Genomic DNA, 22,746 nt, shown 5'->3' with positions numbered 1-22,746 from the left:
TAGGCAGTTGGGTCTTTTATTCTTTTCAATATAATGACTGCCCACCATGTGAGGGGGATCCAATTGATATGATTGTGCTCGATTTATACCATATCTACTTATTTGTAATGAAGTTCCAAATTTTATTAGCTAAATGATATTCAAAATCTCTGTAACACAATCGTAAAAAAATTACTATATTAAAACAAAATAAACAAGGAAGTTAATTAAACTTTTAAAATTAATCATTGGTAGAGAGAAAATGGAATTTTGGAAAATGTAAGATGATGGACAAATTAATGAAAAGGCAAAACAAACAGTTAAAATATGTACTAAGGAAACTGTTTAGAGAGGTAAAGTATTGTCAAAATCTTTCTCTAACTCACTCTAGTGTCTTTGTTAATCACTCCTCTTGTGGTCTTGTCATTTTTTTTCCTTTTTTGCTTACTTTGTCCTCATATAATCCCCATCCTATTTCTTTAATTATATTTTTCATTTTCATTTATGTATAATCCAGAGAGAATATATTATGAAAATTCAATTTAATATCCAATAAACTATAGACCAGGTATGGATTTATTTTTTTATTTCCTACTAAATTTCAATCTATGTTTGCGACAGAACTTTTTAACGTGTCCATGCTTTTGTGAATAATTTTTTCAAAAAAGTTTATACTCTTTCTTTTGTTCTTATTTTTCATAGCTTTCGAAGCAAGGGGTTGGAGCTAGGTGTAGCATGAACATAAATACAAAAAATGAATATAAATATGATAAAATAATGTTTTTTAAGATTTTTTATATTAAAATAAAGTCAAGTGTTCGTAACGTTAAATTTCAAATATATCTCTAATATGAAAAACGTCAATAGAATGAAATGTTCGTAGTACCTATAACGTAAGTCATTGATCACACACAGCTCACAAATGAAAACAAAACAAAACACACAAACAATCTGTTGCTGGACCTGAAAATCTATGAATTTTTTTTCTCCAGACAGTCCCAATAAAGACATGATTTTAAACATTTATCTCCACTAAAATTTATAGTCCCAAAATGAATTAGATTTATGTAAACAATTTGAACCAATCCAATCATTCTTTAGTTTTCAGCAGTTACACATGTGCTCATCAAAATTATGAAACTTTTAAATAATAAATTATTGAGTAAAAAGCAGAGCAGGCAGCAGCACCAACCAGTTAGGCCACCATCATCAGTTTGTCCTTTGTCAGAATTCAGATGTTTTTTTTCATTTAAATTTCTAATATAGAGACTTTGGAAATCTAATCAATTCTTATTTTTCGTGTGAATTATCTGTAATATTTTACCAATTATTATCAAATTCAAATGTGTTAAATGGTAATATTTGTCCTTTACTAACTCATCATCACAACCAAAAATACATCATTCTTGGCTAATACAAACTTTTGAACATATAAGCAGAAATCAAATGTAGGCATGTGTGACCGAAAATCGAATTAATCGAACATTTTTTAATCAAATCAAACTATTTTTTTAATTCGATCGATTCAGATTTAATTTTTCTATAAAAATCGATCAATTTCAGCGGCAAATTCGACCAATTGCTCACCCCGTAGCATTTAAATTCTCACTAGGACTATCTGCAACATCTAAAGAGTAGATCACCATACACAATGTAGCAGACTGTACTGCAATATCTATACATTACAGACCAAACTAAAGCAGCCACAAACTGAATGTTCAGTAATGTTTATCATACATAGATTTTAGGTTTGTTTTCTGCTATATCTTGGCAATCCAGTAATAGCAGAAATAACCTTAAATTTTCAGCAGAACCTGAAAAAAATAACCAAATGCAAACAAAATCTTAAACTCTTCATCATAATTCTATCACAAACTACCATTACTAATTTATACATATGATTATAATCATGCTAGATACATTATTTGGTGCAATCCATGAACCAAAAAACCACCAAATATAGAAAATAACACAGAAAATCCATGAGAATAGCCTTCAGATTTTTTGATCATAGAACTATTCTTGCTAGTTTCACCACAAATACCAACTCCAATTCCAATCTTGACATTAAATTCTTCAGTTGGATTCAAACAAAGCCCTGAATTACTACTTAGATCCAAATTCCTCCCTAATCTCTTCAAGAATCTTGCATCAAAAGGCACAACTCCACTCAACAAGTTTCTACTGAGGTTCATATGGTAAATATGAGAAAGACTGCCAAAACTTTCAGGAATTTTACCATTTAACTTATTGTTTTGAAGAGACAGAGTTGTGAGGTTCATTAATAGTGAGAAACTTGGTGGTAAATTACCTGAATACCCTGAATTTGCAAGCCTTAATTCTTGAAGTTTCACCAACTTACTAAACTCCACAGGCAAAGGAATGTTCATTGGATTGTCATCCATTATGAAATACTGTAAGCTTTGTAGCTTCTGTAATCCCACTGGAAAATAGCCTCTGAATTTGTTGTTACTCAGCGCCATGAAAGCTAATGAACTGAGATTCTCTATACTGTCAGGAATCACACCCATGAGTGAGTTTGAACTGAAGTCAAGTTTTTGAAGCATGCCCAGTTCCCCAATTGTGTCTGGAATTGTTCCTGTAAGAGAATTATAGCTTAAATCAAGACCCACTAGATTCTTAAGAGTACCCAGTTGCACTGGTATAGTGCCTGTAAGGATATTATAGCTTAAATCAAGATGAACTAGAGAATTCAGACTACAAATTTCAACAGGGATAGGTCCAGAGAGATGATTTTGTGACAATGTGAGGATTTTTAGAGACTTTAGAGAGGAAATCTGAGACGGAATTGGACCGAACAGAGCAGGATTTGATCTGAGACTAAGCTGTTGAAGAGCAGAATTGGATGAATTTGGTGAAATAGCTAGAAGAGTTTTGGTATGAGTGAAACAGTTCAAGAAAAAAACTGATTGAAGATAAGGAAGTGAGAAGATTAAGTTAGGAAATGTAGCAGTAGATTTGCATGTTGGGTTTGGATTAGTACCAAAGTCAAGCCTAGAGACATGCAAGTGACTGTCTGAACCTAGTTTACACTCAATACCAGGCCAAATAGAAGCAGGATCACAAGGGTTAGGGTAAGAGATTCTCCAGTTTTGATTAGAAGACATGGAGTCCATGATCTTGAAGAGAGTCTCAGCTTCTGAATGAGGCATGTCATTATTAGTTGCATGAAAATGAGGGAAAAACAGGAGGAGAAGAAGGGAAAACAGAGTGGGTAGTGGAGAAGAAGGTGAAAAAGTAAAGGAAATGCATGACAACATAATGGAAGATTATAAGTTGAAGGAGTTGTTTGGATAGTTTTTTTATAGGTGGGGAGTTGTTTAGTTTGATGTTTGAGGTGGATAGTAAGGGAGAGACAGAGCAATGATATGAGAGAAAGAAAATAAGAATTGGAGAGGGTTATGCATTAGGTGTGTGCAAATTTCGAGTCAAATTTAATAATTCGGCACAGTTTGGTTAGAAAATACAAAAATATTTGTTTTTTTATTTGGTTTTTTGGACGTAAAATAGTTTCAGTTCATTTTTAACACAAGGCAAAAAATTATTAGAGCTGACCAATGACGGCATGCACGCGCAAAGCCGTGCTTCTACTCTGGCCGGAAGCGCTAGTTTTTTAGAGAAAAAATCACAATTACGAGCTCCGCATTGGTTGGTACGAAAAAGTGATTGATTAAGTTTCCTCCCAACTAACTGGAGCATACTAATTTGATTTAATTTGGAATTAATTACATTTGTATAAATATTATTTTAGTTACTAGTTAAGAAAAGAAAATTTTCAATTGCATTCAGTTTAATTTGATTTGAATTGAATTGAATGTACAGTCATGGATGTGATTGATATGATGGGATGGGGTAAGTGAATATGAATTATGGAGTGATGACATTTGAAAGCAAAGGTAGGGTCAAAGATTTATATGTTTTTTGAAAGAAAGAGTGATGCCAAAATAAAAGAGTATGTTTCACTTTCTCAGACATATTTTTTGGTACTACTATTTCATTCTTTCTTACTACAAAAAAAATAAGACATGAAATTATTACTTTTATATGCCCTTCTATGAAAAAACAATTGAAATCGTACAAGCCAAGGGATGGGTTAAAATTTAAAACAAAGGGTCCATGATAAAGTTAAAAAAAATATGCAGTTTATGATTACTTGCATATATGGCATATACCAATTTTGATTGAAGACTTTTTATTATTATCATGCGTAAATTATTCACAGATATAACCAGAAGTACTAATTTATTACAAACATTAATTCATAAGATTAGAACGCAAATTCAAGTGCAAAATTATGAATGTAGGCATATCATGACGAATTGAAATTGACAATTGCTATTCAAATCAAAACATTTCACAAATTGAACTTGATAAAATAAGCACAAAATAATCATAAAAGATTTTTTTTAAAAAATAAAAAATCACCAACCCTCAAGGAGTCTTCATGCACACATACACCAGTTCTCCACATTGCTAAACTAGATAGTGGTACATGGTAAGGCAGATCACAAGCTGGTCACTTCCAAGGAAAGAACATGATCACATTATAACTTAAGGTACCATTGGTGACACAACTTTTATGATTCCCTGCAACTGATACAACCGAATAATTTAGGTAATGAGCGGTAAAAGAAGTGCACTCGGTCACTGCAAGTGCAACTCTTTCATGCAAGTTCATCAACTACTGAATAGTACCTTTATTTGACAGCTTCATCTCTTCCATCCGCATCCTGGGCAACATCGTCGACAGGTTTGATGGATGACTCTGGAACAGCCTTGGATGCAACTTCAGTTTGCGGAAGGCTCTCGCCAGTAACAGGAGATTGATTCAAATCGTTAATCTCATTACCTAATTCAGTAAGGTTCGAGCCCACAACCTTGTTTCCTGCGTGACATGACTCTGCTACGTCAATTGAGGCGTGACAAGACACTGATTGTTCACCTTCGACGGCAACATGGGTCGCTTGTGAAGCACAATCAGGCCGACTGGACTCTGTTCCTTCACCATCAGCTGCAGTACCGTAAGACCCTGATTGTTCACCTTCTAAAACTGCATGACGTGGTTGTGAATCATCAAATCCGCCATCAGGCTGACTAGACTCTGCTCCTCCACCTTCGGTAGCAGCGAAATAAGAGTCTGGTTGTTCACATTCTAAAGCAGCACGATCTAGTTGTGAATCATTATACTCACCATCAGCATGGCATGGTTTCGAATCAACAAACTCGACATCAGCATGATATGGCGGTGAACATACACCTTCATCAGCTGCATGAAATAGCTGAACTTGATAATCGTTGCTAGTGGCACAAGTTTGCTGTATCAGATTATCGTTATCCTTGACAGCTGCATTGTCAAATTCATATTGCGTATTCTCACCATCTGCATCGCATTTTACGGTATCATCCTTCTTCTTGCGTTTCCTGCTTGCCTTCTTGCTTGCCCTTTTTCTTGCTTTCTCCTTTTTCCTCATCTTTTTTGCAAGTTTATTATGTAAATGTTCAAGCTGACTGAAAGCAACCTGATGACCAAAAGCATGACAATGGCAACATAAATGTGATTGTTCAGCCCTGAATGCTGCATTATAAATATGAACTGGGTTCATGTCCTTAGACGTATAACAATGAATTGAATCCTCCTTCCTTTTCCGTTTACCCTTAACCTTAGTGTTCCTTCTTACGCGCTCCTTTTCCCTTTTTCGTTTGCCAAGCTCAACTTGAGGAGTGTCTAAAGCTGTCATTGCGGCTGCAGCTGGAGCTGGTGCTACGGATGTAACTCCAACTTCGTCGCCCAAACAATCATGTACAATAGCCCTGATTCTTGATATTGACTCAAATTGCATGGGATCTAGTCCTTCAGTGACAAAAGTATCTGCGATGTGTGCAATATCTCTTAAGCCAGAAGACTGTAAAAGATTCAAAAAATAAACAGGTAAAACATACTTGGTTAATTGGAACAATCAGAAAAAATCAATAATGTAAACTTGGGATTACCATTCTCTTCTTTTTGGTTCTGAACGTTACTGTTTGCTGTATCTGAGGCAAGGGAGACACGGGCCTTCCTACATATTTACGTGTTATACTAAAATACCAGTTCATGTATTCACTTTCATCAACACCACCATCATCTTGCACGATGTGGTGGTAACGAGCTGACCATTCATTCAGCTCTGATTCCATTTTCCCCGATAGATGTATCCCACTATCAACTCCACGGGTCTTTCTCTCCCAATGCTCCACATCAAGTGGGATTCCTTGAAGCATACCATATTGCCTTAGACAACGATCAGGAAGGTGTCTTTCTGCCTTGTCAAAACAGATTAACATTGTCTTGGATCTACCAAGAATCAGGCTGCTTGTGACATTTTCTGGTATTAATCTACTGTCAACATTATTGTAAGGAAGCCAATCCACCTGAATGACAGCAGGTTATCAACAAAAAAATTAAGCAATATGCTGTGTTATAAAGTTAAACCAAAAAAGAATCTTATTTTCAAATTAGATGCTAAAATGTATTGGATGGTATTGCAGATCTTACATCATTTGGATTTAAGGAGTCCAATGCCTTGCGATAATAAACTATGTCACGTTTCACTGTTGCAGCACTTTGTTTCCCTTTCCACCAATGTACAAATGGAAAACAATTACGAACTGGCTCCTGATAAAACTTTGGCTGAGCAATATTAAGGTGAAAATAACTCCAACACTGCATAGAACAATAAATGAAAGGTCAGCATTCCATGAATTAAGACAGTAAGATATCATGCAATTTATGGAGTTATTCACCCACCAAATGCACCCAATGGTATAGAGAAAAACTCTACACTGAAAGAAACTCGATTCATAACAAATATTGTTTCAAAAAATCTTTTAACAGTTGCTTTCTACTAGGGAAAGTCTCAAAGATTAGCATCCAGACGTGAACTAACTTTTTATGAACATTTTCCTATAATATATTGCGGTTAGTAAGCATAACTCAATCATCATATCTCCTAAAACTTGCAATGCTTCAGTATAGAACTCAATGAGTTTTATAATATTACAGATGCTGAACTCATAAATCCCAACTGGAGAGCAAAGGCTAGGCACAAAACTCATTTATTTTTGTGTTGCCATCCAAATTGTAAAACAAATTGGATTATTTTTTTGGTTGTTGTACCACATCTAGAAGATAATAAAAAATGCAAACAAAATTTTCAAAAGATGAAAAAATCAGACAAATTATGCATATTAACTGTGATGTGGGCACAGAAAAAGTCAACAGAAACAAAGTTCAGAAAATTAGAAATTAGAATTTTGGTCTAGAATCTAGAGTTAAAAACTTAAAACCCAAGGAGTATTTCTGTGATTTCTCGATTTTCTGAAACAGTCATTAAGTTTTTTTTATTTAAATTCTTATTTAAGAGTTCTATATTCTAACTGGTTTACTAATTTCCTAGTTAGTATTAGTCTATGTTTACCTAGCTAAAGATTCATAGTTCAAACAGTATTAGAATTTCTTCTCTCTATTAATATTTGACTTTGTATTATATTATTTAGCAAGACTTTGAATAATTAATAAAGTTTTAGCTTTATGCTACTTCGGATTATGTTTGACTTGGATCTTTTTAGGTTTGGTTGTCTAAGCACTTCTAGGTGTGATAATTAAACGCTTCCAGGTGTTCTTCTAAGAAGATATATCTTTCTTTTCCTTAATTTCTCTTAATTCCTAGACCTGAAATGCTAACCTAAAGGTTGCTTCCGCTGTTTTGAGTCGAACACAAGTAGAATCGATTTCTCAGCTATGTCCTATATCAAGCTATTACCTAAAACCAAGTGTGTTTTATGCCTCCGACAGGTTAATTAACATTATTAGGAAATAATGAATGGGACGCTACTGTAATTACCAAAATGCAAATTTAAACATAATCTAAACCACATGATGCTATGCATTAAATTGACAAAAGAAAAAGCTCGAAATTATATCAAGAAAAAAAACAGATATAAGGAAAAAGTATAAGCCTTTATGCGACCCAACCAATTGTGTAATCACTTAAACCAAATTCAAAGCTCCAAACTCAGTTCAACACGATGTGCTCTCAAAGCATACGATATCCATCAACAAGATTAATGTTAAATTTCGAATAGCCACTATGAAACTTTGGTTTTATACCGTCAGTCAACTAAATTTCATAAACCACGTACTTCTTTTTTTCAAGTACATAATCCGTCTCATCCTTTTACGTGATTAAATAATTCTATTTCCCGCTCTACTTAAGCACTTGGTAAGATAGATTGACCTTGATGAGGTCAACAAAGCCCTTGGTAGCACCTCAAAACAAAAATAAACACATAAGAGCAAACAGATGGAAGGAAAATGAGAAAACCTGTAGTAGTGTTAAGCAACCGCTGATCGTACTTTGAGATTTAAGAGTTGCCCTGCCAAGTGCTCTATATAGAAAAGATAATGCTGCTGCACCCCATGCATAACTCCCTGCTTTCTCAAAATTATCGAAAAGTGGGAGATACATAATAGGGACTTTATTCCCAGTAGTAGTAGAAAATATCGTACTGCCAACAAGGTACAAAAGGTAAGCACGTGTGTGCCTCTCAATCTCTTCCAGTGGTGCATCTTCAGGACACTGGGAAAAGAACTCTTTCAACCAACTTAATTTTACCATACCACCACTCATGTAACCAGCATCAGGGATTTTCCCTAAAAACTTCTCACAAATTGGTTTGCACGAAGTATAAGTTACACCTAGAACAGGTTCTCCATCAATTGCCAGCCCGAGCAGCAAAGCCATATCTTCTAGAGTTATAGTCATTTCTCCAACCCTGAAGTGAAAGGTGTTAGTTTCTTTCCTCCACCTCTCAATAAGAGCAGAAATGAGTGGATTGTCTAGACTAATAGAAGGAAGCCTTCTTAGATATCCAAATCCAGCCTTCTCCACCAGCTCGATCTGCTGATGTGTGAGCCTCCATTCACCCAACTTTGAAGTGTGCTCGTGACATCTTAAGACTCCACGTTCCTATAACATGTTGTGATAATATTGTAAATGACCATCGCAGAAGGAAATAAATTAAAAAGGATTTATTTTTCAACTGTAAACAGTACCTGCCCGTCCCATACTGCTGAAGAGACATGATTCTCTTGATCATAAAGCACAGAAGGATCAAGTGGCCCAGGACTATTTGCATTCTCGTCCATCAGCGATATAGTACCATCAGCAAATCCAGAACTGGCTACATCAATCTCCATGACTTCCACTGGAGAAAAAAAACAAAAAACAAATGATTATAATGAAGTATTCCAATGAATGGATGTACTTAATTTTAGTGCATAAACTTGAATTTGCAAATCTACCTTGCAGTATATTCTTTTTTCACATGATCCGCAAGATAAAAAATAATGATGGTTCAAGGAATTCAAACAAGATTTTGACCATTTGGATTGCATTGGCGAAAATCAAAATTTGAAGTCAAGTCACATCATAACTAAAGCATGCACATAGTAAACCACAACTAGACATTATCTTATAAATGAACATAAAAGCAGCTATGCAGCACGGACACGAATACAGGGACGCGGACATGGTGAAACAAAGTTATTTTAAGGTTTCCTATGTAAAAAATAAAGTTTCGTGTCCCAAAAGCCAAGTTTTTGACACGTTTCCGGAAAACATTGATTAAAGAATATCTGCTACTTAGAAAAGCAGCACTCAATTAACAGTGAAATCAAAAACTAAACCTAATGAAACCAACTAGAATCTAATCAAACTTTTCATAGCAAATAATGTAAAACAAAACAAAAGAACACACCATTTCCAAAATTTAAAATGAAAATTACATAATTGTCATAATCAATAATTACTTGTCTTTACTAAAACATCCAAAACATTTGTTAATTTTTTCACACTACAAATTTTTAATTTCATTCATTTTTTTTTATAATTTTCTCGACAATTAAAAGAGGGTCACTAAAAACCTAAATTATGTATCTCTGAATATAACAGCAATAAAACGAGAAGAGATGATAAAAATTTGATTAAAGATAATGGAAAGAAAATAGAAGAATAAAGCTAACCTTTGAACAGAAGAGAGAAACGAAAGAGAAATCGGCTAAACGACGACTCGCTTCTTCCAACCGTGAAGCCAGAGACCTGGATGATCGGATAACCCTAAAAACGACGGTGTCGTACGTGTGCGTGATACTTTATTCATTCGTATCCTTTGTATTTCTTGTGGTTAATTTACAATTAAACTCCATAGATTTTGGATATTGCATAAACATCTTTCCTGGGTGGAAAAAGGTGCAAATATACTTCTATATATTATATAGCAAAAAACACCGAGCTCTTTATGAATTTACGATCCCAATTAAAAATTAATATTTTTAAAACGGGTTAAATATATCCTCCTTGTTTTTTTTTTTTTTTTTTGCCAAAGATAATAATATATAAATATATAATAAAAAAGGCCATCTCATGAAGATGATGAAACCCTCTTGAAATAAAAGAACTAAAAGTGGACTTCGCGGCTACTATTTGAGCCATCCAATTACACATTCATTTAACAAATTAAATACCAATATGTGGATAATTTGTTAAACGAACGGTAGCAGTAATGAATAATAAACATAAAATAATAAAAAAATGAAGAAATTACTTACAGTTCATAGCGGCTAATGTGCTATAAATATTACCTTGATTTTATAGGAAAGCAAAAATTGAAATCTCGAGATCATCCAGAGCAACAATCACCATAATAGAATACCTGATTATTTAAATTAAGATCAATAATAAAATTAATTCGATCTTACCTGACAGTAGCGGAGTCCAGTGAAGTAGTCTAGGAAGGATGTGAGCTAGAGGGGCTATTTGAAAAGCCCCTCTTGCATAAGTAAACGTGATAAAAAGCTCGCCATATGTGATATCAACACCCATAAAGGGGTAATAAACACCCAATTGGGGATGAAATTTTTCTTAAAAAGACAAATTGAAACAGTAATTAAGGTATTTAACTATTATAAACAAAGAGATTGAATACACACCTTAAAGAGCGACATTCTTGAATTGCAGATGATCCTTACCCAATCTCAATTGTTTGGTCATTCTATTACTCTGAAAAACTATCATTTTTACCTATAGAATTTGTTCTTTACGATTTTGCAGACATTTTTTCTTTGTTAAACAAAATACAAAGGCCCCATTTTCACGATTGGTTGAAGAAATTAAAATCGCCTTGTTTACATGTTAATCAAACCAATTCATATTTTGAAAAAAAAATTATTGGTTGTGCTTTAATCAATTCCGCCAAGCAGTTGTCAAATTTCATAGTTATTTTTCATTAACGGACTACAAAATATTACTTAATTTAAGGAAATAACCATCTCATATAATCTAACTAAAATTTTGAAAGTTTTCAAACTTAAAATTTCGAAATCTTGATCAATTGAGATTTTTAAATATGCAATTCTAAAAATTATTCTTAATATTTTTGTCAACCCTATGATCTTCACATATATGCCAAAAGAACTAACAATTAATTTTAGATAAAGATAATATAAATAGGTTAATAAAAGTGAAATGATTAGGGGAAGAAGTTGGCTTTATTTGAACAGTTAATTGAAAAAAAAAACGGTTTTGATTGAACAGTTACTTCAAGAAAATGATTTTTGATTGACTAGGCATTTATAAATTACTGGAGGAATCTTTGTTATTATAATCGTCATATTATCACTTCCAAAATCATACACCCGAATCAGATGGATTAACTGCTTCTATGCATGGTAAGGAAAAAAAACTTCTGATCATGAAGTCTATTTAATCTTTCTTGAAACATTTTTTAAATTCTTAATCTACAGAATATGCATATCTAACATGATTAATAAAGGATTAAAGCAATACCTTACTGCTAGTTTGTTGGTGTGATCGTTGGTGGCCCGGTTTGCTGCGGTTTGATGTAGCGGTTTGCCGTCGCTGTCCGTGTAACAGAAGCCACTCCTTGATTTTTAGGATTGTTTGGAAGACGAATAAACAATACGCAATTCATGAGAGATTTAAAGTTGAAAACTATGAAAATGAGTCAATACGCAATTCATGAGAGATTTTTATAATTCAACCATTGAAACAGAGAGAATTAAATTATTTTGTTAACAGTGTAATATATCCTCCTTGTTAATAGAGTTAACATCTCTATTAAAACTTCAAGTAATTTTGAAGACAATTGTTTTAAAGCAAATCAAACATTTTTGGAAAATATTTTTGCATGTCTTTCTATTATGGTCGTACATGTGACATATGCTACAATCAGGTGCGAAAACGAGAAATTTTAGTACAAAGAGACTTGATTGTGTAAAAAATATAGGGCAATGTCATAATTTACCAGCTTTACACGCTTTGTCATTTTAATCACGCGTTTAAAAATCATCATTTTTATACACCAACTACTAATTTTTTTCAAATCGATATACTAAATGAAAAAATCGGTAAAAATTGCTAAGTTGACAACCAAAATAGTGATAAGTCAGAATGTATCAGACAGTGACACATAAATCACACAAACGCAAAAAGTTTAATTTGAGATATATGATGTATAAATGTGAATTTTAATTTTTGAATAATGGGTCAACGCGCCCCTTGAACTTGTGACATGGGGTCATGTAACCCAATTTATATTTTTTTGAGTAACTAACCCCAAAATTCTTCATTTTTAGGTCAAATAATCTCCATAATTTATATTTTTATTTCAAAAATTGGATTTACAATAATTATATCACAACAATTAGGGAAGTATCTAATTATTTTTTTGCATCCCTCTCCTCCGATTTGTATTTTACACATATTAAAAATAATTATAGAGTTATTTGACCAAAAAATGAAGAGTTTTGGGTTAGTTTCTCAAAAAAGTATAAATTGAGTTTGGTGACATAGTGTTATAAGTTTAAGATGCGCATTGATCCTTTGTTCTTTAATTTTTTTTCCCAGATATTTTTACATAAAAGAAATAATAAAATGAAATTTTGAGTGGATTGTGTAGAGTGTTAACAGCCCATACATACACGAGGCTTATAGGGCTTTTTATATGTTTTACGGGTTTTTCCAGCCCAATATCTTTTATACGGGCCAAGCAATTTCTTTACTTTTCATACCGGGTTTTATTACTTTGTTGACCTAGAATTTTAAATTCTTATCTTTTTTACGGAATTCCTTCTCTTAGCTCTGAATTGGCGGTTTCTTTTTCTTTTTCCTCTGAAAATAGCGGTTTCTTTTCTTCTTCTCCACACGATTTCACAGTTGCGCACGATCTCCATTACTTCATTTCCATCTTTATTGCTTCTTTCTCGCTCAACTGTTGCTCCTCCGTTGTTAAATACTTGTGAGTTTCATTTTTTTCAATTAATTTTGCTACTGTAATAACCGGTAATTGCATTTTGATTTTATTGTCTTTGATCTTATTTCTTTCTTATTTATTTGCTTGATTTTGTTTATGTTAATGATTTTGAGGTTTTAATTGTTATTTTGTTGTTGCATGTTGCTTTTAATTTGTTCTATTTTAGTTTTGTTTACTTTTTTCGCTTTATGTTTACATTTTATCATTATTAAATTTTAATTAATGTAAGTTTTAACTGATTTAGGTTTAGTTTAGTTTGATTTTCTTATGTTATTGATTGTTAGGTTTTAACTGTTATTTTGTGATTTTATGTTGCTTTTACTTTGATTTATTTGCTTTTTTTTTAATTTTTTTTGCTTATGTTTATATGTTATGATTGTTAGGTTTTAATTGATTTAGGTTTTAATTTCCCAATCAATTTTTAATTTGAATATGTATTTGTTAATTTGTTATTTTGTTAAATTTAAAATTAGTTTATGTTTACTGCATGTTGATTTTTAATCTGGCTATTTATTTTGTTAATTTGTTAGTGTTTTAATTATAAGTATAGTCATTTCATTTTTAATTTTAAGTATTGTTTTGTTATGTTTATTTTTTTGAATTGTTGTTGTTTGTTATTTAGTTTGTTAACTTCATGTATTTATAATGCGGAGAAAGTCAGTTGGTCATAGACCGTCGAGAGGACTTCCGTCTGTTGCCATGGATTCTGATTCGCAATCTGTGGATAAAAGTGTGGATGAAATAATGTCGCAAGAAACTTTTATTGCTGGTGTTCTGAGGAATGAAGATTCTGAATCTATTCAGAATGAACCGTCTGTTACAATTGATTCTGAATTAGTTGATTCCGTTTTAAAGAGTCAAGGTGAAGTGTTGGAAAAAGCTACATCTGGTGTTGGAGAAATGAATGTAGCTGATGCAATAGAGCAGCGTAGTTCAGTGGAAAATGTTAAGGATGTATCTGAAAAGGAGGATTTAGTGCCTAAAGGAAATAAACCTAAAGTCGTTCGTGCTTTTGAGCGTCGAAGAAAGAGAGATGCTGTGGTTGATTCAAACCTTTTAAAGTCAGAAACTGTTGAAACTGAAGTTGCAACTGCTGTTCCAAAGTTAGCGAAGCAGCCTGTCCGTTCTTCTAAGCGTGTTAAGAGTAGTCCGAGTGTTGGTACTGATTCGATTGCTGTCGAACTTGCGAAATTAAAGGCATCGTATACCGTGAAAAAAGCAGTGAATCAAGTTTCTTCTGAAACTACTAACAGTCCAAGCCATGCTGTTAAACCTAACTCTCCTGAGAAAACTTTGAAGAAAAAGACCGGTGTTAAAAGAAAAGTTTCTTTTGAATCTACTGATTTGGATAGTGCTGCTGACAATGTAGACAATGTTGATAAGGTATTAAACTGTTTTTGTTTTTATTTTTTTATGTTGTTTTTATTATTGTTGTACATATATGTCTTAATTGTTTTTTGAAATCTTTATTTTCCTTTTCAGCAACCTGTTGTTCAGAAAAAAATCACTATTCCAACTTCTATTTTGAAAAAACGAATTCCTCTTCAAAAGTCTGAATCTGAAGATGTTTCTGTTAATAAGTTAGTGAAGGTAAGTTATTAATATTATTTTTTTAATTTTTCTTGCTTTACAGTTGTGTTAAACATCTTTTTTATTTTGGTATTTAATGTTTACATTCTGTTTAGTAAATGTTACTTTTATGTTGATTTCCTAGGCTGTGAATAGAAGATCAAGTTCTGGTGTTTTGAATAAAAAAACTTCTTCTGAAATTGTTGATACTAAAGAAGAACAAGCTGATGAGTGCTATAAGGTAATTTGAAATGTTAAATTATTTTTAAATATAATGTTTATTTTATGTTGATATTATGTTTACATTCTTGTATTTGTTACAGCCTGTGAAGAATAAGTCTCCTTCTTCTGCTGTTAAGAAAAAAGCTTCTCTTCAGTCACCTAAATCTGAAGTAGTTATTGGTGATCCCAGTCAGGTTATCTTTTGTTAATTCTTTATTTTTTTTCATTTTTTTAACTATTTTGTATATTTTTATTTTTGAATATTTCGGTTTGTTAATATGATGTTGAGTTGCTGTTAATGTTATGTTGATATATTGTTTTTTCAAATGTAAATATTGTGTCTGAGTTTTTAACTTGCCATTTTTTAAAAAAATTTATGTATATTGACATTATGTTTAGTTGTTGCACATTGTTTTTGTTTATATACTATCTTATTGTATTTGCTATGTTTCTTAATAGATGTGGTCTCCCCGATGGAATCATACTCAATATTCTTCTACAAGGGTTGATCACTGTATGAAGCAGAAAGTTGTGGATAATTTGAAAAGGAATTTGTCTGAGGAGCAACTTAAACTGTTTAAGGAGACTTCTTTTGGTTTTGTTTTGGATTTGCCTGCTTTTAGTTTGCATGGTCAAGTGATACACTCTCTCCTGTCAAGACAGCTTAATCATCCGCAACGAGACGAACTTTGGATTGGTGTTAACAATTTAAGAATTAGATTCAGCATAGAGGAATTTGCTGTGCTAACTGGTCTGAATTGTGTTGGGGAAATTCAGAAGATTGTTGATGTTGATAAGACTAATTCTTTGGTCGAGAAGTATTTTGTTGGCGTATCCAAGTTGAACAGACAGTCCGTTACAGAGTGCTTTTTGTCTAAGCGATGGGAGTCGGACGAAGATGCTGTTAAAATTGCTTTTTTATATGTGTTAGAAATATATTTTCTGTCTGCTGTTGATGTTACTTTGGTGGAGCGGCACCATTTAGACATTATTGATTCCGGGGACTATAACTCATACCCGTGGGGTAAAGAAGTTTTTGCTGTCACTCTTAGGTCGTTTAAGAGCAAACATATTTGCCAAAAGCAAGAATATGGTTATTACAGAGTGGTTGGCTTTCCTATTGTCCTGCAATATCTGTTTTATGAGTGCTTCCCGACTTCAGATGGTGTTATTTCTACGAAGCTTGGCAGCTATATTCCAAGATGCTTGAACTGGAGTGTTGGCAAATCTGTGAATTTGAGTGTGTTGGACACTGAGTTTTTCAGTTTAGGGTCCAAGGTAATTTATATTAATTATAATGTTATCTTTGTTGTTTCCATTTTTTTTAAATGTGTTTTAACTGTTTTTTAAATGCAGCTGGAGTATACAAGGATTATACCTACCATTGATGAAAGGAATAGCTTAATGTTGGATGGCTTTTTTGGAATACAGAAGAAGCAAGCTGCTTCTGATAGAAGACAAAGTGTTAATGCTGTAGCTGATGATTTAATTGACACAAATGCTGTAAATCCTAGTCAATCAACAGGAAATCAACATAATCTTAACACTGTTTTTGAGAAGGTCTGTAACCTTGAGAAGCAAATTATGAGTATGAAATCTGAGCAGAATCATGTTAAGAAGCAAATGGAAGATTATCATGTTGATTTGAAAAAGGACATTTCAGAAGTTGGTGCTGCTCTTAACAGTTTTGTGATAAAGATGAACCAATTTTTTGAGAAATCAGCTGATGTTGCGGTATATTTTTAATTCATTTTATATATTGTTTTAATTTATTTTTAATATTGTGAATATGGTGTTTATTTTATGTCTCAACTTTAGCATGAGAGTGATAAAGAGCGTCGAAAGGACGATAATGAAGTCTTACCGCATAGAGTTGATGGTAAAGATAATGGTGATAAAGAAAAGCAAGAAGTGTCTGATAAATCTGCGTTTGTTGATAATCAGGTATGTATATTTTGATATTTTATTACCAGTTTATAATAATACTGTTACTTGTTTCTTATTTGTTTTTTGTTTTATATGAAGATATCAATGGAGGATTCAGATGTCGTTTTTACTGATTCTGAATTGGCTAGACTTGACGAGCAACTTGTTTCTATATATAGTACTCGTGAGGCTGATGTGAGTTTCTTGTAGTGTAATTGTAGTTGTATTTTTCAGTTTGGATATTTATATTTTGTTTTTTATATAGGCATTGTTATCAAGTCAAGCAGCTTCTCAACCTGGTAATGTTTTCTCATATTTCTTTATCAACAAGTAGTTAACATGTTGTTAATATTTGTTTTAAATTTTATGCTTTTATATCAACTGAATATTAACACAATGTTAACAACATGTCAACATATATCCTACGTGTTATTGATTTGTCTTATAGTCAATTGAGATATTTCTGCACATATAGTTTTTGATAATGTGTTGATTTTTTTACAGTTGTGAATGTAGCTTCATTTGAAGATTATCCGTGCCCTTTTATGGATAATGAGTATAGCTTGCTAGATGCTTATAAAGATTGTGAAATCTTTAATTGGGTTGAACAAGGATTTAATAAGAAGCTTCGGTAATTTAATTGTATTACCTTTTTTAATTAATTTGTTTTTTTTACATGTCAATTAATTTACTGTTGATTATTTTTTTGTTTATTAGAATTTTTACCGGTAGATATGGTGTAATTGATCCTCCTTTTAAGTTTGCTGGCGAACTACAAGCGAAGAAGAAATGGCTGCATACATTAAATTTTGTGGGCTGTGAACTCTCTACATCTGTAAGTTTAATTTTGTTTTGTTTTTATGCATTAATTTTTTTATTCTAATTTAAAACTTTGTTGATTGTTTTTTCTGTGACAGCATGTTGATACTGTCTTCCACTATTTGAGAAAGAAGAGTGTATTGTTGAATATCCGGAAGCCAAATTTTACAACTGCAGACTCTAGTTTTGGTCAGATTTTGGAGGCAGAATATCGATCTTTTCTTGCTGCCGGTTCGAAGTCTATTGAAATTAACGCCAGTAATACGATTCTTGAATATTACGTGGGTCAAGGGTGTGGATACTCAAAGCCATGGACTGAAATCGATGATCTTCTCATTCCTATCATTGTTACAGATCCAAATCATTGGATTCTCGCGCGTGTTAACTTTGAAGATTGTAAGGTTTATGTTTACAATTCGATGAAGAGTCCGACGATGGATGCCATTGTTCACAATTATATGCAAGCTTACATCCATTATCTTCCCAAATTTCTGAAGAACATGGACTTTTATTCAACGAGGACTAGTTCTAGTTCATTTGCTCTTACTTCAAGTTTGGACAGCAGATACGAGTCATTTTCATATGAAAATGTTCCCTATATGCCAGTTCAAAGTGACAGGTCAGTTCTTTTGTTTTTTGTTTCTACATTATTTGTTTTTATGTTGATTTTTTTTCCGTATTTTTAACTTGTTTCATTTTATTATGCAGCGATTGTGGTGCGTTTGTCTGTTTATTTGCGGAGCATTTCATAAGTTCTAAGAGAATTCCTTCTACATTTTCATTAATGGAAATGGAAACGTACCGTAATAGGCTTGTTCAAAGCTTGATTAAGTATGGGAGGTGGAAGCAAAGTGTGAATCTTGTAAGTGATGGTGAAGAAGAAGCAGGACCTCGAAAAGATTTGAATGCGTAGAAAAATATAGGTTGTTGGTTCTGTTTTTATTTTTAGTATTTTGTTATTTTTGTTATGTTATTCTGAATTTGAATCATACGCTGTTTTTTTTTTGTTGTTTTCAGAATGTTGATGTTATTACTTGATTATATTTTAAGTTTTTATTATATATTTAGTTGATTGATGTATCTTTTTTTACTATTTTTGCTCATTAACAAATTGAATTAAATTGTATTATTTTATCCCGCTATTAACATTTTTATCAAAATGTTAATGTTAGTTTATTAACACTAAATTAACACATAATCAACAGCATTTTAACATAGCTTTTAAAAAAGAGCAGTGTGTTTTTTCATTCTATTTGAATATTTAAGTACAATACTTTACTACTATTATTTATTAATCTTACTAATTATCAACATGAGATTAACATAATAGTAACACAAGGTCAACATAAATATGTTAGTTTATGATATTTTAGTTTATGAACAATATGTGAACCATCCATAAATGTGGTAGTTTATGATATGGTTTTTTATGAACAATATATGAACCATCCATAAAATGGTAATTTTATGATTTGACAAATTTTTCCATTTGAAAATACTAATTATCAACATGAAATTAACATAATAGTAACAGAAGGTCAACATTAAATGTAAAATTTCAGCAAAAGTCATATTGTTTTATGAAATATATGAAATGAATTCAAAGTATTTTTATTTAATACAAATAAATCTTTCCTGAATCATAATCATCTTCTGCATGTTTTTTTATTGTGTCCCGTCTTCTTGCAAGCTCCGCATTTATTTTTTGACTTTTTTTCATGTCCTCCCAATATGCGCTTCTTTTTTGGTCTGCCGGATTTGGTTCTTGATTCAGGAGGCAGCACGATTATATCTTTTATTTCTTACGGCGTATTCCATGTTGATTTATTTGTCATAGGATATACTGTGTGGTTGTACGTGTTGACGTACGTTTCCTTCATGTAGTATTTGGAACAATAGAGCAAAGGATCCTTGTTGTATTTCCTTATAACAGCAACTGCATGTGCGCAAGGAATTCTATCTGTTTGAAACCTTCTGCAGCAACATGTTCCTGTTTCCAAATTAACCGAGAAGGGTGTTTTTGTTTTAGTCACAGTATATATATTGTCATTCGCTGGGCTGACCTGATAACAAAGAATTCAGTTAAAAAATCAACACATGATTTGATAGATCAACAATATATTAACAACAAGTCAACAACATATTAACATCAAATCAACAACTTATTAACAAATTTTAATTTTTAGAAATACCGTTAGATGCAGAGATCGAATGTAGTTTTCATTCAATATATCTTCAGCTACTTTTGACATATCTGTCTTTAATGATCTTGCACAAATTCTGTTTGCATGAGTCCATTTTTGCACAAGGGAACGTAGAAACTCAAGCATGGTCGTTATAGGAAGTTCTCTTGCAGCTATGTTTGTTGCATTTAATGACTCAGCAATGTTTGAAGTCATTGTTGAATACCTGTTGTTGGTGGAATAAAGTGTTGTCCATTTTTCGAAACCAACGTCATTTAGGTACTCCCTTATCTTTGGGTCAAATTTGTCAAGTTCTTCCATGTGTTTCCCAAACTGCTCAAGCGTATATGCTTTTGCTGCCCCAAAAAAGTGCTCTCTGATTTCACCTTTTGCTCGTCTATATCTTGCTTTGACATTGTTAAAAAGATGGTAAGTACAGATTCCATGATGTGCTTCCGGGTATACTTTTTCAATTGCTTTTTTAATACTGTCGTGTCGATCTGAAATGATGCACATTCCCTCTCTCACACCAAATGTTTCTCTAACTTTGTTGAAAAACCATTCCCACGAAGCATCATTTTCTGAATCTACGACACAAAATGCTAGAGGAAAAATTTTATTTGCAGCATCTTGAGTTGCTGCCGTTAGAAGCGTTCCTCCGTAAGCTGCCTTTAGGAACGTACCGTCAACAACAATTACTGGTTTGCAAAACCCCCAACCCTGAATTGATGCATTCAACGATATGAAAACATAAAGGAATCTCTCTTCTTTTGTTTCCAATTCAGCTACAGAACCTGGATTTGTTGATTTGAGCGCATGTAGATAAGAAGGCAGTAATCGGTATGATTCAGCTGGATTACCCCTTGTAAGCTCTAATCCCTTTTCTTTTGACCGCCATGCTTTTTGGTACGTCAGTTCGACTCCATACTCTTTCTTCATGTCTCTAATAATATCGGCCGGCGTATAAACAGTTTTGAAGTTTGCATACTTATCTTTTACAAAATTTCCAATTAAATCTGACGTGGCTTGTCTTTTATCAGCCATTCTCTCTCCCACTTTGCAGCTGTGCACCTTGTTGAATTTTCGCACGATAAAGACATTTGATCTTTTATTTCTCGAAGATCTCAGTTTCCATTCACACTCTGGTTCATTGCAGATTGCTATATATTCAATCTTGCACGACTTGTAAGATCTGAATTGGAAATGATTGTTGATTGCATAAATGCTTAATATAGTCTTCAACGTGCGCTTGTCTTTGTATTTCTGCCCTTCTTCTATTTCTATCGCCTTTACTTCATCAATGACCATATTCTCTACGTACGGGCTTTCGACTTCTTGATCTTCATTTAACAAATTTCCGACATTTGTTGCATATTGAAACATGTTTGAAACCGACTCTGAATTATCAATATTTGTTGAGTTGTCTTGCTGTTGACAAACTTCTGCATTTCTGTTGATGTTTTGTTGTGTTGATCTCGATGATGAAACATATAATGATATATCTCTCATTTTTTTTTCAATTTCAATGCAAAGTGGAAACTGTGTTGGATCTGATTGTTTGCTTTTCATCTGGAAGTAGAATACTAAAGCATCATTATCTTGTATTATTAGCGGTGGATAATCTGGTTTAACCTGTATAAATTTTAAAATAAACAAAGTTTAAATATAGATCAACATGTTGTCAACATGAAGTCAACAATAAAACACTACATATTTGAAAAATTATATAACATTAATACATCATTAACATAATATTAACAATATGTAAACATAATAATAGCAATTATATTCTTACATGATTTTATCAACACAAATTTTAATAAGTTTGTATTGAAAGAATTAATAAATTTACTTTACCTGATACTTGATTTTCAGATTTTCTTCTTCTAAATTCACTTGTAGCTGGTTTGCCAATAATTGTTCAAGATTATTCATACTAGAATCTTTTGGAATAAGAAGTCCCTTAACAGAAAAATCTGTATACTGGAGTTTATCATTCCAATAGCCATTATACTGAATAAAAGTTGCAATTGTATCCATTCCTGATTGAAAGTCAACATTCAAATAAAAAATCAACATTGTTTCAGTTTATAATGTAGTTTAAGATTTTGTTTTAGAATTTCAATTATTACGTATGTTTATATATTTAATCAACATTACAAATACATTAATATCAAAATCTACAAGAAGAAAGTATAAATTTGAGTCTTACTGCTTATGGAGATCTATATTTTCTCGATTTTTCAAACTGTTGATGAAGATGAATAACAGTTGGCTGTAAGATCTTATCTGAGAGAGAAAAACGTCGATCTGAAGATTAATTTGATATTTCAGTGTAGAAGAACACGAATTGAGAGAGATAAAAGTTGAGGGAGAGGAGCTGAGAGAGATGAGCTGAGAGAGATGAGCTGAGAGCGAGGAGAGAAAATCTAATTGTGATGAGAGAGAAAATTATTTGATTTATGAGGGTTTGACTTGGTCAGCTTATATATGACATCCGTATAAAAGTTATAATTTTCAGCGCTGACGGTAGTTTTCATATTGAAAACTATGGTCCGTATAAAAGTTATAAAAGATGCATGTTTCTGTAAAAAGCCCAGGCTTATATTTAAGAAAGCCCAGCCCAAAACCCTGATAATCTAAAAATTTCAATTTA

General features: G+C 32.5%; 5 protein-coding genes across 9 annotated transcripts; 2 read left to right on the top strand and 3 right to left on the bottom strand.

The window, feature by feature from the left end:
- Positions 1 to 1,674: 1,674 nt before the first annotated feature.
- On the bottom strand, positions 1,675 to 3,393 carry LOC126676553 (receptor like protein 29). Its single transcript, XM_050370775.2, has one exon. The coding sequence runs from the start codon at positions 3,258 to 3,260 to the stop codon at positions 1,887 to 1,889; it is 1,374 nt and encodes a 457-aa protein (XP_050226732.1). The 5' UTR covers positions 3,261 to 3,393; the 3' UTR covers positions 1,675 to 1,886.
- Positions 3,394 to 4,312: 919 nt separating this feature from the next.
- LOC126677476 (protein MAIN-LIKE 2-like) lies at positions 4,313 to 10,187 on the bottom strand. 4 transcript variants are annotated; one of them, XM_050372119.2, is made up of 8 exons: positions 10,064 to 10,187; positions 9,095 to 9,246; positions 8,364 to 9,008; positions 6,536 to 6,703; positions 5,992 to 6,411; positions 5,192 to 5,903; positions 4,696 to 5,113; positions 4,313 to 4,593 (listed from the first exon to the last, which is right to left on the bottom strand). In XM_050372119.2, the coding sequence occupies exons 2-7, from the start codon at positions 9,236 to 9,238 to the stop codon at positions 4,698 to 4,700; spliced, it is 2,505 nt and encodes an 834-aa protein (XP_050228076.1). In that variant the 5' UTR covers positions 9,239 to 9,246; positions 10,064 to 10,187; the 3' UTR covers positions 4,313 to 4,593; positions 4,696 to 4,697. The 4 variants fall into 4 exon arrangements, with proteins under 4 accessions (XP_050228076.1, XP_050228072.1, XP_050228075.1 ...); XM_050372115.2 differs by having other exon boundaries at positions 4,696 to 5,903; positions 10,064 to 10,186; XM_050372118.1 differs by having other exon boundaries at positions 4,313 to 4,587; positions 4,696 to 5,903; positions 10,064 to 10,186.
- A 3,783-nt stretch (positions 10,188 to 13,970) lies between these two features.
- Positions 13,971 to 15,190, top strand: LOC130015430 (uncharacterized). Its single transcript, XM_056105547.1, has 3 exons — positions 13,971 to 14,754; positions 14,854 to 14,961; positions 15,086 to 15,190. The coding sequence occupies exons 1-3, from the start codon at positions 14,017 to 14,019 to the stop codon at positions 15,188 to 15,190; spliced, it is 951 nt and encodes a 316-aa protein (XP_055961522.1). The 5' UTR covers positions 13,971 to 14,016.
- Positions 15,191 to 15,226: 36 nt separating this feature from the next.
- LOC126678639 (uncharacterized) lies at positions 15,227 to 20,054 on the top strand. Its single transcript, XM_050373534.2, has 12 exons — positions 15,227 to 15,356; positions 15,622 to 16,440; positions 16,519 to 16,896; positions 16,981 to 17,106; positions 17,188 to 17,283; positions 17,354 to 17,387; positions 17,593 to 17,719; positions 17,806 to 17,923; positions 18,006 to 18,526; positions 18,616 to 18,816; positions 18,925 to 18,933; positions 19,745 to 20,054. The coding sequence occupies exons 1-12, from the start codon at positions 15,237 to 15,239 to the stop codon at positions 20,052 to 20,054; spliced, it is 2,859 nt and encodes a 952-aa protein (XP_050229491.2). The 5' UTR covers positions 15,227 to 15,236.
- Positions 19,999 to 22,621, bottom strand: LOC126678638 (uncharacterized). 2 transcript variants are annotated; one of them, XM_050373533.2, is made up of 3 exons: positions 22,303 to 22,621; positions 21,948 to 22,132; positions 20,000 to 21,722 (listed from the first exon to the last, which is right to left on the bottom strand). In XM_050373533.2, exons 2-3 carry the CDS (start codon positions 22,128 to 22,130, stop codon positions 20,073 to 20,075), a joined length of 1,833 nt encoding a protein of 610 aa, XP_050229490.2. In that variant the 5' UTR covers positions 22,131 to 22,132; positions 22,303 to 22,621; the 3' UTR covers positions 20,000 to 20,072. The 2 variants fall into 2 exon arrangements, with proteins under 2 accessions (XP_055961353.1, XP_050229490.2); XM_056105378.1 differs by lacking the exon at positions 22,303 to 22,621 and having other exon boundaries at positions 19,999 to 21,722; positions 21,948 to 22,294.
- Between the last annotated feature and the right edge of the window lie 125 nt (positions 22,622 to 22,746).

Source organism: Mercurialis annua, linkage group LG4, assembly GCF_937616625.2.
Source record: "Mercurialis annua linkage group LG4, ddMerAnnu1.2, whole genome shotgun sequence".
NCBI lineage: Eukaryota > Viridiplantae > Streptophyta > Magnoliopsida > Malpighiales > Euphorbiaceae > Mercurialis > Mercurialis annua.
This window is presented reverse-complemented; position numbering and strand designations above follow the sequence as displayed.

Bases quoted from the DNA above. Each gene is read 5' to 3' on its own strand.
- LOC126677476 (XM_050372115.2), bottom strand. From the start codon at position 9,238: ATGGAGATTGATGTAGCCAGTTCTGGATTTGCTGATGGTACTATATCG. The intron at 9,009-9,094 runs GTACTGTTTACA...AACATGTTATAG, and splicing joins CAGCAGTATGGGACGGGCAG to GAACGTGGAGTCTTAAGATG. The intron at 6,704-8,363 runs GTTTTCTCATTT...TGTTCTATGCAG, and splicing joins GTTGCTTAACACTACTACAG to TGTTGGAGTTATTTTCACCT.
- LOC126676553 (XM_050370775.2), bottom strand. From the start codon at position 3,260: ATGTTGTCATGCATTTCCTTTACTTTTTCACCTTCTTCTCCACTACCC.
- LOC126678639 (XM_050373534.2), top strand. From the start codon at position 15,237: ATGTTTACATTCTTGTATTTGTTACAGCCTGTGAAGAATAAGTCTCCT. The intron at 15,357-15,621 runs GTTATCTTTTGT...GTTTCTTAATAG, and splicing joins TTATTGGTGATCCCAGTCAG to ATGTGGTCTCCCCGATGGAA. The intron at 17,284-17,353 runs GTGAGTTTCTTG...TTTTTTATATAG, and splicing joins ATAGTACTCGTGAGGCTGAT to GCATTGTTATCAAGTCAAGC.
- LOC126678638 (XM_056105378.1), bottom strand. From the start codon at position 22,169: ATGTTGATTTTTTATTTGAATGTTGACTTTCAATCAGGAATGGATACA. The intron at 21,723-21,947 runs GTAAAGTAAATT...AAATTTATACAG, and splicing joins ATCTGAAAATCAAGTATCAG to GTTAAACCAGATTATCCACC.
- LOC130015430 (XM_056105547.1), top strand. From the start codon at position 14,017: ATGCGGAGAAAGTCAGTTGGTCATAGACCGTCGAGAGGACTTCCGTCT. The intron at 14,755-14,853 runs GTATTAAACTGT...TTTCCTTTTCAG, and splicing joins ATGTAGACAATGTTGATAAG to CAACCTGTTGTTCAGAAAAA. The intron at 14,962-15,085 runs GTAAGTTATTAA...TTGATTTCCTAG, and splicing joins CTGTTAATAAGTTAGTGAAG to GCTGTGAATAGAAGATCAAG.